This window comes from Haplochromis burtoni, unplaced genomic scaffold (assembly GCF_018398535.1).
Source record: "Haplochromis burtoni strain Fernald_Lab_line unplaced genomic scaffold, NCSU_Asbu1 Contig_450, whole genome shotgun sequence".
Classification (NCBI taxonomy): domain Eukaryota; kingdom Metazoa; phylum Chordata; class Actinopteri; order Cichliformes; family Cichlidae; genus Haplochromis; species Haplochromis burtoni.
The window spans coordinates 387,343-403,776 of NW_024582811.1; the positions used below are offsets into that span (position 1 = coordinate 387,343).

Consider the following 16,434-nt stretch of genomic DNA (forward strand, 5'->3'; position numbering starts at 1 on the left):
TCTGTCAAACTGGACGTTTTCTGTAGGAGAAAGGTTTCTTCATCCAAACCACTCCTTTAATCTCAGCTGACTGCAGAATAATGATGGAAACTAGCTCCACTGACTAACAATGGGCCGTGAGGTTAGTTTTATGATCATTAATCTGCAAATTGATTAATCAGAATAGCATCATCATATATGCACGTTTCCTTGCCTTTCTGATTAATTTTAAATTAATTGCATCCTAAAATACAGTTTCATACGTCTGCTTTGCAAATGGAAGTTCTTGACGTGCTGTGGAAATTATACTTATATTGTGAAAGTCTGCAGACGGAAGTGTTATTGTTTTTGCTGATGGAGTCACGCTGGTGAAGCTCTTCGCAGACACTCTTTGATTAAGTCTTAGTGTTGAACAGTTAGATTATTCTTGTCATTACCTACAAAGATATGGATAAAAGTTTGACACTAGCTTCTTTGTTTGGTATTGTATTTGTGCTGAAAGTAACGGAATAATGCAGCTTTGACAACTTCAATCGTTCCGTATACCTGAAAGCTGATTGGCTCAGTTACACGTCGGTTCAGCGTCTGACAAGTAAGTCTTTGTTTTATAGAGCTGCTGTTTTGTCAATAAAGGCGTAGAATTCCTTTTAATATCCACACACGCTGTGTTTGGGGGTTTATTTCTACTCAATTATAATAGTGTAAAAAGTCAAATGAAGCCAAATAAAATTAAAAACGAGCGAATGAGTTTGTTAGCTTTCTGGCTAACTAGCTTCAGCTAACCTTCTAAGAAACGTACAGCAGTAGACCATGGGTTATTCTAAAAGGATCAACTGTCGTTACACTTTCTGGGGTGGTGGAAACGAGCTATCTTCACCGCCGAGCTTTTGTAAGTTATATCTGTATACTTGTGCGTGCTTTGTATTATTGGGCATGTTAGCAACTAAAGCCACGGTGATGTCTATTGTTTATCACAAACGAGTTAAACTAACGAGCCAAACTTTTAAGGTAATGACAGATAGTTACGTTTTCATTCATTTGCAAAGTTTTCCCAGGTTGGATAAAAAATAGTGTAATTAGCAAGTTTACCTTTGGGTTGTGTATATGCATATCATTATTTTTTTGTATTTAACTCTCTGGTTGTTACTATTGTTTGGCTGTTGTGGTTTTCAGCAATAAATGGGGTGTATCCATAATCAATTGACTCTGCCCGTTAGTGTTCACAATACTCTTCATTGCCTCTAATCTTTTTTTGATGACTGTGTTTGTGTGCCACAGGGAAACAAATTCTCAGTTCTTCACAGTGTGCACCAACCAGTACATCTGCAAAGCAGCTCTGATATGACTAAAAGAAGCCTATCTCATCAGCTGGTCCAAAGGTACATTTTAATATCTAAAACATTAGCTTTTGTTTCTTTTCTTTTAACATCAACATAATTTCTCCCAACAAGGAAACCAAAAAAACTTGCTAGACCTCTTCATCAAGTAATGGTTAAGCCTTTGTTAGCTGAAGCAAAAAAGTGACTGTCTCTGAAATTCCACTGTTGTGCCTGAACATACGTCAAACATGTACATTTTCAGATAACTTCATTTATAATTACATTTTTGGGGGGAATATATAAAACGTTTATAGTTTTGCCTCTATATTATTTAAATTCCAAGTTTTCCGCTTTTTATTCAGTAAGACTGAATTAAAGAAAAATTAATAAATGATAGTTTTTACTCCTAAGTTCTGAATGTCGTGGAGTAAAGATTTGTTTGCTGCTTTATACATTATTTGTGCAATTCTGAGATCAACCAAATTTTCAAACTGTTAATAATTTAATAAAAAAAATGATTTGATGGTCTTTTGAAGTGTAGCTCAGGTGGTAGAGCACCTGCTAATCAGAAGGTTGGTAGTTCAATCCTCGTCTCTCCAGTCTGCGTGCCAAATATCCTTGGGCAAGATGCATCCGTCAGTGAATGCGTGTGAATGTTAGATAGGAAGCTTAGATAGAAACAGTACAGTATGCTTGTGTGAATGAGGCAAGTTTTGTAAAGCATTTTGAGTGCTCAGAGTAGAAAAGCGCTATATAAGAACCAGTCCGTTTACCATCTATACTCCACCACTCTGGATTTTGAGTCAAATGTGTTCAAGTGCAGACTTTGAGCTTTAAGTTAATGTTTTTTCAGAGTTTGGATTAACTGCTGAGAAATTTAGGGTGATGGAGGGGCTGGAGCCTATCCTAGCTGCAGTACAGTAAGAAGCGGCTTACACCCTTTTCTTGTAGTCCCCTGTTTTTAGATGCTCAAAGTTAACTGGACAGTTGACTCCAAAGCAGTTTCATTGCCAGATGGGGCTTGTTTCCTTGCTATGTCATCACAAATGAAGCAGACGCCTGAAGTTGACTCATAGAGCTGATTTTGTATTTGTAGTTTTGCATTTTTGAATAGAAGTCTCAGACAGATGGCAGTGCATACAAGGTACACCATCACTAGGCTGGGAAAAAACCCCACAATAAACCAGAGAGAGATGGTAAGAAATTTGGCAGTGGCCAGATTAACAATGTGGTACATCCTTAAAAACAATTAGTGCACTAGCCAGCCAACACCGAAAGACCATAGCAGACAACTAATGTGCCAGAGTTATTTCTGTAACAACATTGTTCACAATATTTCATCAAAAACACTCTACAGGTGTATCAGTGTCGACATCTAGAATTTGGAGACCCCATCAATGTACACTGTATCAATGCACATCATCAGTGTTAATACAGAACAATTTGCAGACTACTCGTTACACTCAAGAACAAGAAGATCACATTCAACCTGCTCGGTTTGATTCGCCACGACTCGAATTGGATTAACTGGTTTTCCATTATAATCGAGTACCACCTAATGTGCGTTTTAATTGTCATAGCAACGCGTCCAAGTGTCCTGTGACGTAATTAATATGCAACACAAACACTACAACAAAGGTGGGTGTCGAGGCAAGAATACACCTCCTGCTCGGTCTGTTGCTTTTCGGCAGACTCTGGGACCACGGCACTGTTTTTTCAGGCAGAGCTGTGTAGAGATTTTTGAAGGGGCGGGTCCTGAAAGTTAAACAGGGGCACATGGGACCAGGGTGAATAACAACAACCCACATTCTTCAAAAATCTAATATGGATTCACATCATTTTATATCACTTATCAGGCGGGGACAAGGCAAAGCAAAGGTAGCCTATTTCTTACCTGATGGGTACAGTGTTGCTGTTGAGGTGCTGCTGCTGCTGCTGATGGTGCTGGAGGGCAGGGCTGTGTTGATCTGACACTGTAGACATTTAAAAAGTCTGTAGGAGAGCTGGTAGCTGATTAAACAAGTGTTGTGAGATAATAATGAAATGCAAAGATTGGTGACAGCGCTTGGAACCATAAGGCAACAGATTACAAAAGCTGTGGGAAATAAACCAGGCTCTGCCTCTGAATCACTCTTTGCCTCTCTTCCTCCTTGCATTGCCTCTTCTCACCTATCCCTGTCCACTTGCTGTCCTTCTGAGAACAAGGCACAACTTGCTATTGCATTTAAGGCAAGGCAAGTTTATTTGTATAGCACAATTCAACAACAAGGTGATTCAAAGTGCTTTACAGAGACATTAGAAACAAAAACAAATAAAAAGCATGATTTAAAATTGATTAAAACAAGCAAACAAACAAACTAACTAATTAACAAACAAACAAACAAACAAACAAACAAAACAGTATATAAAATCAAAACAGATAAAATCAGAACAATAGATAAAATCAGTATTAATAAATAAATAAATTTAACTATCCACACTTAACAAATCCCATGATGCTTTGAGTATTTCTTCTTCATGTGTTAATAGACCTCTCTGCTTTGAGTCATCCTGTCTTCCTTCCATCTCCCTAACCGGTTACGGCAGATGCCCCGCCCCTCCCAGAGCCTGGTTCTGCCGGAGGGTTCTTCCTGTTAAAAAAGAGTTTTTCCTTCCGCACTCATGTGGTTGGAAAAAACATTTGATTCTGGAGGTTATTTAAACATATCATGAGATACAGATATTAGATTTTCCTCATCGCTCAGCCCTCGATCAAATAATGAGCTTCCTCAATATTTGAGGAAGCTCATTATTAATGTTAACCCTTAAAAACTCCTGAACATCATTAGTACACCATTTCAGTATTATTTTGATTCCTATTCTTATGCTTAAAATGCCTTAACATTTTGATTTTGATTTTTTTTAAGCTATTTTTTTAATGCACCACCTGTGTGTGCTTGATTTGTGTGTTTTGTCAGCCATTTATGTCCATTCAAGTCTGTCAGATCTACAATGAACTGCTTAAATTGTAGATCTTTGTTGCACTGAGGCGGTAGGCAGACACTGTACTGTAATGTATGAATGAGTTTATTTTAACCATTAAAATATCCTCAGACAGGTCAGATACAGTCCCAATCAAACGTTTAAGACCACTTGAAGTGTGAAGTTGCCCCCCACCTTCTTCAAATCCAACAGAAGTGGTGTCAAATGTTTGTGCTACTAAATGTTTTGCTTGTGCCGCTAATATCTTTAAAATGATAGCATTTAACAAACTAACACTTTAGCAGCACAAACGTAGCGCAAACATTTGACACCACTTCTGTTGGATTTGAAGAAGGTGGGGGCAACTTCACTCACATACTTGAAAAAATCATATTTTTCATGGTTGGATATTAACAGGGTTCCAAGTTGAGCTTCAGCATGCAATTTATTGAAAACGACACTTAAACTGACACAGGCTCTTAAGCCGCTTCTATCATCAAGTTATGCGTTACTACTTTTTCAATTTTAGTGTTGTCTTTTCAGATTAAAAGCCACGGCCATAAGTCTGAACTTAATTTCAGTCATGCTTAATGTACCATCTGAATCTGAATATATTTACTGATTTTTATTTAATTTATTTTAAACAGAGCTTAGGTACAGATGAAAATTACCATTCCGAAATGTGACAGGATGTTGAACCACCACTGCAGAAGGAACCCTGAGCTTCATGAAGAGCTGCAGATCCAGGCTGCAGTGGCAGCAGGGGATGTATACACTGTTAGGAGAATGCTGGAGCAAGGATACTCGCCAAAGATCCGCGATGCCAATGGCTGGACACTGCTTCACTTCTCAGCAGCCAAGGGAAAAGAGAGATGTGTTCGAGTTTTCCTGGAGCATGGAGGTCAGACCCCCAACCCCACGACCTGAAAATGTTTTTGCTGTTAATGCTACAGGGCATTGTGTTACTAAAAAGTGGGCATTTATTCAGCTTTGTTAGATGAAATTTGAAAAGAAGTCACTTCTATAGCATTCAGATAAATATCCCTTAAACACTTAAAAAATGTTTAAGTGTCCCAAATCCCAAAAGTTCATTCTTTTCATCTGGACTTATCGTTCTCAATGGGAGAAAAGTTTTTTCACTCACCCATGTCCAGATGAACAGAATCCACGTTTGGGATATTATTCATATGACTTAAGATTCATCCGGATACCATTTTGTCACCCCAGAATATGATTATTATCGTGCATCTTCTGTTAGAATCAGAAAAACCATGGACATACACTCTGGAGATGACGGGCTAGCGCATCCAAATCAGATGACTGATTTAAGATAACATAGCAGCAGTGAGTCTCATACACAGAGTCAAGGTGTGCCCCAATTCAGGCCCCGCATCCTTCAAAAAACTACCTGGTCTGCATAGGCCAGGTGCTTTAAAGGCCAGATGTGCAAGGCTGTTAAATGGGTTGGGTTGCCTAGCAACCATGCTTTTTCAAATGTTAGAAGTTGGCTGGGCAGTGTATATTTTGTAATGGGTGATAGGTCATATATAGAACTTAAAAAATAAAACAATTGGAAAAAAACATGGCAGAAAATGCTGAAAAAGAAACCCACCACACTAATAAAATAATTAGAAAAGTGTCCAACAAAACGTCAGTTTTCTGCACAACTCCACTGCACACGCTCACTCTCTCAACCTTTGCATTCCTGGGGCTGCTGTGATGCAGTGCTTCAGATTAATGTAATGACTCTTAATATCACTGAAAAGCGCAGAGTTGCTGCTTTCAAGAGCGGTTGCCATTTTTCAGATTGCCCACATCATTCAAGAGTTGCAGTAGTTTAAAGAAACGTTGCAAAAACTTGTCACCAGTGGAGCCCTAACCTGTTAGGGTTGAAGGGTTAAACCTTTCTAGCGGTCCTTTACAAAGAGAGAACAGCCTTTATATTCTCTCCTGTTCCCCTCTCCATCTCTCATCTGGCACCGGCGAGCTCTTTTTCCTCTTACACTGCTGAATTTGTCCTGGTGTATCATCAGGGGTGGAGAGAACAATCTCACCAGTTCTCCCTCAAAGACATCACACATGATCTGCAGCAGTTGGTTCCTCACTGTCCTAACTCGTGCATAAAATGGACTGTTATAATTGGTCAGAATTAGCCTGTGAAAATAAATCTTACCTTTTTATAAAGAAGGAAAACATTTATTTTCTTCATTTAATTATATATTTTTAAATTAATTAAAAATAAAACCTTGTTAGGAATTGTGCTGGGCTTGTTTGCATTACTGTTTGACTGAATATTGTTTAAGATGTGGCAATATCCTAATTGACCAGCAGGGGTCACTGTGGAGATGGGTTTGATATTGTTTCAAAACCAGTACAATTCCAGCACAAATGCTTCAAATGTTTCAGTGTTTTACGACGCTTCAGTTTGCCCATAACTAAACATTTAAATTGCTACATGAATAAGTCAGGTAAAACCCTGTTGCTACTTTTAAAAGTTGACTGTTTGGCCACTCCACTTAAGCCGTCTGCCATTATCTTTGAAAGATTTCCCATTGCCACCACCGCGCTATGACAGAATCAGCTTTTTGGGCAGTGAGGTATTGGTTCAGCTACTAGTTAGCTAACGTACACTAATGTAAACCTATTAGCTGCAACCCAACCAACCCTGTAATGTCACGTACTAAACATGTTCTCAAAACTTTGAACACTTATTTTCTAAATGCAACTTCACAGACTGTTAAATCTGTCAGTTTTTGAGAGCAGGGCTTCGTGTTTCATGTCCACTTAAAGTGTAACAGTCTAGCAGGAATGCACTGTAAATACGAATTGATGAAAAATTCTTTCTAGCAGATTATTCTTGGACTGTACTATCTTGGCTTATCATAAATCCTATAATATGAAGCGTCTGCTGCATTTAACTCTTTTCTTTTCACTCGTCTGTACAGCTGACCCCACAGTGAAGGACTTTATTGGTGGCTTCACCGCACTTCACTATGCAGCTATGCATGGCAGAGCACGCATTGCCCGACTGATGCTGGAGTCAGAGTTTCGAAGTGACATTATAAATGCAAAAAGTAACGATGGCTGGACGCCGCTGCATGTGGCTGCCCACTATGGTCGAGACTCATTCGTGCGGCTGCTGCTCGAGTTCAAGGCCGAGGTAGACCCTCTGAGCGACAAAGGAACCACGCCACTACAGCTCGCCATAATCCGCGAGCGCTCCAGCTGTGTACGGATCCTCCTTGACCACAGCGCCAACATTGACATTCAAAATGGCTTCCTGCTACGCTATGCTGTCATCAAAGGCAATCACTCATACTGCCGCATGTTCCTGCAGAGGGGAGCGGACACTAATCTTGGACGCCTTGAAGATGGCCAAACTCCCTTACATTTGTCAGCTCTAAGGGATGATGTGTTGTGTGCCCAGATGCTCTACACGTATGGAGCAGATACCAATACTAGGAATTACGAGGGCCAGACTCCGGTGGCTGTGTCTGTCAGCATGTCAGGGATTAGCCGGCCTTGTCTGGATTTCCTGCAGAAGGTCACAAGTGAGTAACACACTCTTTGTCATATAAGTCCGGTGGCATTGTGAACAATATGCCAATGTTGTGTTTGTTGCATGAAGGAGGAAAAAGTAAATATTCTTAACTATGAAAGAAAATTAGGGGTGAAGGAAAGAAAATTGCTACAACATAGTATTGCAATATTCTGCCTGTTTCATTTTGTGCAACAAATATAGATATAGCATTCAGTATCAATATTTGGGATACCAAAACATTTCTTTATATCATTAAATAAAACAATGGGTTATCTCATGCAGCACCATCCTGAAGTTAGCTATGCAAACTTAACTACCAGTCAAAAGTTTTAGAACACCCCACTTTTTCCAGTTATTGCAATTCAACTCATCCAGGTCCAATGAATAGCTTGCAATGGAACAAAAGTAAGTGGTGAACTGCCAGAGTTTTGGGTTGTTTGTTTGTTTTTCTTAAAGGACAAAAAGGTAAGGTTGAAAACTGACTCGACAGCGTACAAAACATGTCAGCATGTTTTACACGACTAGATATGCAGATTTTGTTACTCTGGGTTTTTCTTCTGAAGGCCCAAAATGACTATAGTACTGTGGTGAAAATGGCTCATCAGTGTTATATATACATTAATCAACTGGCTCATGGCACGTGCATTTAATCTCTGATTTATCTCCTTTTTATGGTTGTGCTCTAGTCTTGAGATCATTCTGGGCTCTGGAGTTGTGTGTTTGGGGTCAGTATATTTCAGCAACTTTGTACAGTCTCTGCCTTTTTACATATGTACAAGGGGGTGGGGGTTACAGGAAAGGAGACACAAATTGTACTTAAATAATTTAAAGTAACAAATAAGTGATATTCAGAACAGTTTCATGAATTTTAAGTGGGTAGTGCATCATTTTATGGTAATTTTCCAGGAAAACCAACAATGTTTCCCCATCAGCTGATGTGATCAGTGCCATTTTATGCAATAAAAATGTTTTTCTTCCCAAGCGTATCCAGACAATTTACAACATAACAGCACGCTACATGCACATCATACCACAAACATAGCTAAGTTTCTTACTGAAGCATGATCAGGAATCAGTAATTGTCAAGTCTGGACCACGTTTTTTATTCAGAACTGCCTTTAGATTCAGCAAGGTTCCCAAAACATTCCTCAGTCATTGTTTCACCATACTGACACAATAGCATTACACAGTTTCTGCAGACTTGTCCTCTGTAAATCCTTCTATTCCACCACACCACAGAGGGCTGTTGGACTTGGTGAAAGAACCAATTTGAGGTTATTTAATATTTAAAAACATCCAACACTAGGGCTGTTCGATATAACGATATATATCGATGACGATATAAAAACGTCTATCGTTTCACTTTACGCTATCGTTTGTTTCGTGGTGTCGCAAAATAAACTGTTTACAGCAATATTTGTTCATGGTTCTGATGTCACTGCAGTGGCTGTATTCATTTCTTAAAGTTCTCTCTTTCTCTTATATTTAATATAACCACACTACAGACGGATATTTTTATGCGTTGTCGTTAGCAACAACGACGGTAAAACCATCATGTCACATGTCCGCTTGCTTATGTTCCACATAAACCTTTCACAATAAAGCTCAAGATCCTGTTGAGACTTTTCAAAATAAACTGAATCACGTGAAAGAGCAGATTATTTACGGATGAGGAAGTAAAAAAGAGCCGCCGTATGCTCAAACGTTAGAACAGGCTTTTCCCCGCAGCACGCCGTGTAATAAATACTCACAAAGAAAACGGCGCCGTTACAACTTCTGTCTAAAAATGTGTCGTTTCATGCATCGGTTAAAACACTCGACTCCAGCTACATGATGCGCAGCTGGAAACACTTCACGCAAGTCGAGATTCACAGAATTTACAGAAAATGTTACATTTTGTGATTTATATCGTTATCGGACGATAGGTGTCTTATATCGGGATATGAGGTTTTGGTCATATCGCACAGCCCTATCCAACACCAACAAGGTATTTTCACACCGAGAACTGCTAGCTTCTCTTTTTTTTTAGGCCATTCTCTGTAAACCTGAGAGATGGTTGTGTGGCAGATGAACAACCATGCCATATTCAGAGTTATTTGAATGACCTTTCTTCCCTATTCTAACCCTTTGTTTGAATCTGTCGGCTGTTTTGACCGTGTGTGAGGGTTTTTTTTTTTCTTTTGCAGAGGGTAGTGATTTCCAGAAAAAGAAAATTTGATAATATTATTAATATTATGTTATGTGCACCTTCACCCTGATTGATTATCTAACTTTCCTCTCAATTTTATTGTTTTTATTTTATGTTTGGAATGCAGTAGGATGCAAACACTGCTGTGAGATAAAGTAGAATTAAAACTCGAAGTGTTGCACTAATGGGGGCATGTGAGCACTGTCACTGTATTAATTGTTAAATAACGAGACATCTACTCTTGCTAATAAATTTGCTCAGAGTTGATATTTCTTGCTCTGTTTCTGTCATGTTACTGGGAGTCAACGAGCTCCTTCATGTGTAGTCATTGTTTCTATTCTTCTTTCAGGACAACCTCGGACTCTACAAGATTTGTGTCGAATAAAAATCCGTCACTGTATTGGCCTTCAAAGCTTGAAATTCTTGGAGGATCTACCACTTGCAAAGGTTATGAAAGACTATTTAAAACACAAGTTTGACACTGTGTGAAGCAATAACACAAGAATAGGAGAGATGACAAATCTCTTAAGAGACTATGCAATCATCCTCATCTGAAAGGAAAGGTACAGAAACCAATTGTGAACTTGTTCACAGGGCTTTTTCTTCACCTAGTTCTCAGTGCATTAAAACATTTTCCCCACTTTTATTCAAACTTTTTACAATAAGAAAAGTTGCCCAAGAATGGAAATGGATACACCTCAAGTTTGTTTGTTTTTTGTGGTTTTGTAGAAAAGAGAAACCTCATTTGACTGCAGAAAACATTCTTGCTGCACTTAGGATTTTTACTCTTTTTTTTTTTGTAAATGTGCATGATGCGATTCTCCATGGGTATACTCAAAGTGTATTGATTGTCATTTTGTTTCTCATTAAACCTTGTTTAAAACAAAGTGCTTCAATGATCATGATTATGATTTCAAAATGATAATAATGATTTCAAAAATGCTATGAATGCTAATTATAATTGTTAAAGAAGCAAACAACAAATTCTCCAGTGCGCTCCCTGATTTGTTTTACTGAGCCTGAATCCAAAAGGCACTGCATTTACATTTCTGAATCACTCCTTACAACAGGCCTGTCTCAGCTGTATTCCTCACATTGATGAAAGGTGTGTCCTTCTGTTTGAAAGGAGTAAGAAAAGATATGGAGCTTTAGGTGCGCAGGAAATATGGATTCTGTGTTATAGCTAACAGCATCGTGTCAGTAGCCACCTGTAGAATACTACTATACAAACATGAAAACAAGTTGTAAATTATTCCAAACAATTAAACAAACTTTCATCCCAGCTAGTTTTTTGTTTGCTTGTCCAACCAGATTGAGGTTCATTTTAAAATAAATTGAAAGGTTTCAAGCTTCTACTGGATGCTGTGACAAAAGCAGCAAGAATATGTTTTTATTACATTTAGTGCAGCATTGCTTTTTTGTCATGGACAACAATAGACTCTGCAGACATATTTTGACTTTATTATGACACAACAATATACCCAGTATAGACTTTTGCAACCGAGGTTAACGCTTGAAACTCTGTCACTTACAAGGTGGGCTCTCAGTTTCTGTGCCATATGTAGTTATTGAGCGTGTTTCAAATGTGACATTCATAGCATTACTGGTTTAATCAATCTGTTCTAGTGACAACATCCTGTCATTCCAGCATAAGTCACAATTACATAACTGTTAATCATGGCTAGATTCAGACACCGTGTGTCTGGTAGAACCAGGTTACATTAAGATATTTGATGGCTTGTCAGAATTGGCAGTGTAACCACCTTCTCAAGTTGAGTTCTCTGCTGTTGCCATGTCTTTGTGTTGTCTGTATTTTATTCAGCAAATACAAAACTATCCTGCCCGACTCATTGCACACGAGCACTGAGAAAGGATGATCTCGGTTCTACATCGGGCAAAGTAAATATGCACAGACCAGCGTCTCAATCAGTGTAAATTAGAAGCAGGATTTCTAAGACAAATGCTGTCTTTGTGATAAAACTCACAAGAGACCTACAAAGTCAGAATCTGTTACTGTGACAGCATCCAGTTTTCTTTGTTACGTATTGACACCAATGTGTAAAATTGAAATTGCCTAACATAAAAAGAGCCGTGAGGCTGCTTATTTAAGCATGAGGTCAATCTTTCACATGTTAATGGGGAAAAGTTTTCATGGAAGCAAGAATAATAAAGTCCTGAATTAGTAACATGGATATACAATCACTAGAAGCTAAGATCAGTGTAAATATGTGACATGAACAAGAGATATTTTTTGGAGAATTTATTTAAACAATGATCTCTAAATGTATTTAAAGTTTGGAAAGTATTGTGATCTGTTTGTTGTGACTCATGTTTCTTTTGTTCAAATACATGAAACGTTTGGAATCAGTGTGTTTGATTTCTATTGCAGAAATGCTTTCTTAAAATTAAAAAACTTGCAGTTAAGTGTTCTGGGAGAGATACTGTGAATCTTTTTTTTACTTATTACAAAATAAAATGCAGGATTTGGGGTTGAAACAGTGCAGCTAAGATTTTTCCTTTCTCTTGCATGGTGGAATTGTCTGTTTCCCAAAATGTTACATTTACAAATCAAGTCACCTGCAATGACGTCAGTATTATTTTCATATTTAAATTTTGCATGTTTGTCTTTTAGGAAAAATGCTGATTTTGAAACACCAGCTTTCTACAGGGGCTGGTCATAAAATTAGAATATCATCAAAAAGTTGATTTATTTCACCAATTCCATTCAAAAAGTGAAAGTTGTATAATGTATACATTCGGTCCGCACAGGCTGACATATTTCAAGTGTTTATTTCTTTGTATTTTGATGATTATAACTGACAACTAATGAAAACCGCAAATTCAGTATCTCAGAAAATTAGAATATTGTGAAAAGGTTCAATATTGAATCAGCTAATTAACTCAAAACACTTGCAAAGGCCTTTAAATTGTCTCTCATTCTAGTTCTATAGCCTACACAATCATGGGGAAGACTGCTGTCCTGACTGTAGTCCAAAAGACTGCAATTGACACCTTGCACACAGATGGCAAGACACAAAAGGTCGTTGCAAAAGAGGCTGGCTGTTCACAGAGCTCTGTGTCCAAGCACATTAATAGAGACGTGAAGGGAAAGAAAAGATGTGGTAGAAAAAAGTGTGCAAGCAATAGGGATAACAGCACCCTGGAGAGGATTGTGAAAAAAAACCCATTCAAAAATGTGGGGGAGATTCACAAAGAGTGGGCAGCAGCTGGGGTCAGTGCTTCAAGAACCACTACGCACAGACGTATGCAAGGCGTGGGTTTCAACTGTCAAGCCACTCTTGAACAACAGACAGCGTCAAAGCGTTTCGCCTGAGCTAAAGACAAAAAGGACTGGACTGCTGCTGAGCGGTCCAGAGTCACGTTCTCTGATGAAAGTACCTTTGAAAATCAGAGTCCCAGATTCTGGAGGAAGAGATGAGAGGCACAGAATCCACATTGCTTGAGGTCCAGTGTAAAGCTTCCACAGTCTGTGATGGTTTGGGGTGCCATGTCATCTGCTGCTGTTGCTCCACTGTGTTTTCTGAGGTCCAAGGTCAACAAAGCCATATACCAGGAAGTATCATGCTTCCTGCTGCTGATCAACTCTGTGGAGATGCAGATTTTATTGTGCACTGTGTGCAGGACTTGGCACCTGCACACAGTGCCAAAGCTACCAGTATCTGATTTAGGGACCATGGTATCCCTATTCTTAATTAGCCAGCACACTCGCCTGACCTTAACCCCACAGAAAATCTATGGGGTATTGTGAAGAGGAAGATGCGATATGCAAGACCCAACAATGCAGAAGAGCTTAAGGCCACTATCAGAGCAACCTGGGCTCTCATGACAACTGAGCAGTGCCACAGACTGATCAGATCCATGCCACACTGCATTGCTGCAGTAATTAAGGCAAAAGGAGCCCAACTAAGTACTGAGTGCTGTACATGCTCATGCTTTTCATGTTCATACTTGACAGTTGGCCAGGATGTATTGGTCTTAAATAATATTCTAATTTTCTGAGATACTGAATTTGTGGTTTTGTTAGTTGTCAGTTATAATCATCAAAGTTGAAAGAAATAAACACTTGAAACATATCAGTCTGTGTGGACTGAATGTACACATTATACAACTTTCACTTTTTGAATGGAATTGGTGAAATAAATCAACTTTTTGATGATATTCAAATTTTATGACCAGCACCTGTATTTTAGGCTGCAAGTTGAAATGGATAGCTTTACCTGAATTTAAGTGGTATTTTATGTCTACCAACAAGCATCCAGTGGGTTCCACAGTAAAATACATTTTTTATGCATAACTTGGACCACAACTTGAAAGATATTGTGCATGTAATGGGTTGCAAAGTCTCTCTTTGAAGACTCAGTAAGTGCATTTCCTTTCTCAGACATTTGCAAAACTGACAGTTTTAAGAATTGTAACCTTATATTGATCATGCTATTGACTGATCACACTTTTCTGCCTTTGTTGCTGCACAACTACATTTGCAGTGGATTGAAAAGGTATTCAGAGTCATTCCTTTTTAATAACACCCTTTACAGTTTCTCATTGAACTAAAAGACAGCATCATGCTATAGAGGTATCTCTGAGTTGCAGATGAAAACAGCAGGAAAGATGAAGTCAAAACAAGACACATTTCTAGAGAGACGTGACCTGAGCCAAGATTATCTTGCCCAAAATAAACAAACGTACCCTCTGAGGATAACTTCAGTTAGTCTGGTTTGTACAAGTACTGTGCCTTCAAGAGTGTATTTTGGTGCACTTTGGTAGATAAGACAAAATAAAATAACTTTATTGTCATTGCACAGTCATACCTAGTACAATAGTACAACAAAATTGGAAACTGTCCTGCATCAGCACTACGCACAACACAACAACTCAATAGATAAAAAGAATGAGTGTATGTTTATTGCACATTGTTATCATTAAAAAAAAAATTAAAGAAAAGAAAAAAAGCCCAGGGAGGTAGCCAATCAGGTCAGCTGTTGATTAGGGCTATTGCCCTGTTGTAAAAGCTGTCCTTGAGTCTGTGTGCAACCTCAGCAGTCTGAATCTCCTGCCAGACGGAAGCAGCTTAAACGCCCGGTGTCCTGGGTGTGTGCCGTCCTGTAGGATGTTGTGTGCCGTCCTGTAGGATGTTGTGTGCGCTCTTGAGACAGCAGTTTTCCTTCCTGATGTCATCAAGTGCTGAGTACATTAGGAATTCTATGAAAGTCCTATTACCTGAATTAAGAGACTTATGTAAGGCTGTTTTTATTTATGCATTTGGCAAAAAGTGTTGTAATATGATGGCCAAAAAAAAAGCTCTTTTTTTCAATTTTGCTTGATCAATGCCCAACAGACACTTTATTAGTTAAGTTTTTCTAGTAATGGGTTTGACCCTTTTTTTTTTTAAACCTTCGTTAACTCGTTCAGTCTGTTCTCTTACTGCTTATCCACTCACCCCAACTGGTGGCTGTTACTAGAGCTCAAGCTCAAAAGTCCAGTGAATCCTCAGAAGTTTTCAGTGCTTTGCCATTTTTAATGAGGAAAGGGAAGCTGCATCTGGAAAGCATCAGAAAATTAGCAGACAAAGGAGACAGGAAAAGTTCCAGCATACTATAGTACTCCCAGAAGTGCACTCTAAGCCGGACTTCCCTTTCGGGCTTCAAATTCTTGGCAATATAATAGAGTTGCTGAAAGCTGATCCTAGTTTAGCTTCCTGTTTTCAGCAAGCAATAGACAAGGACCAAGTAGAGGAGACAGGCATTAACAGGAGTGAGTGTGTCTTGCAAAATGGCATACTTTACCATCAGGTGTGTCATGTGTGGGATGTGTGCAGGCAGGAGTGCTGGTATGGAGGACCCAAAGTGCAGATATTCGGAGGCAAACGTGAATACAAACTCGGCTTCACTGCTGGATAGCAAGGCAGAACAGAAAACTAAACAAACTGAGAATACAAATAACAAACTGGCTGGCAGATGGACCGAACACACAGCGTAGGATGATGGAGATCAAGACACAGACAAAAGAAAACAAAGGGCTTAAATACACAGAAGGAGCGATCAAGAAATGGGAAACAGGAGGGAAACATGACTGAGACAAATCAGGGCTAACGAGACAAGGGAAGCAAAACCAGATACATTAACATGAGACACGGACTTTCAAAGTAAAACAGGAAACATAACACAGAGACGCGGGGACAAGGAGAAACAGCAAACAGGGGAGAAAGCAACTGTGGAACACAGAACAGAAACCAGAAGGCAGAACTCTGACAAAGAAAGCAAAAGACTAGAAATGATAAATAAAGGCAAAATCAAAGTACAATAATAGTGAGAACTCGAAACTCTGGGTCAACAACCCAGATCTCCTAACAAGGTGGGCGCACTTCTGAAGCTGGTGATTCCCCAAGGAGCTGGAGAAACAATGCTTAACTTCGGACACTCTATTCC

General features: G+C 38.9%; 1 protein-coding gene across 1 annotated transcript; it reads left to right on the forward strand.

The window, feature by feature from the left end:
- The first annotated feature begins 298 nt into the window (after positions 1-298).
- Positions 299-10,875, forward strand: asb7 (ankyrin repeat and SOCS box containing 7). Its single transcript, XM_005945722.3, has 5 exons — positions 299-571; positions 1,258-1,358; positions 4,907-5,160; positions 7,205-7,810; positions 10,338-10,875. The coding sequence occupies exons 3-5, from the start codon at positions 4,920-4,922 to the stop codon at positions 10,475-10,477; spliced, it is 987 nt and encodes a 328-aa protein (XP_005945784.1). The 5' UTR covers positions 299-571; positions 1,258-1,358; positions 4,907-4,919; the 3' UTR covers positions 10,478-10,875.
- Positions 10,876-16,434: the final 5,559 nt, after the last annotated feature.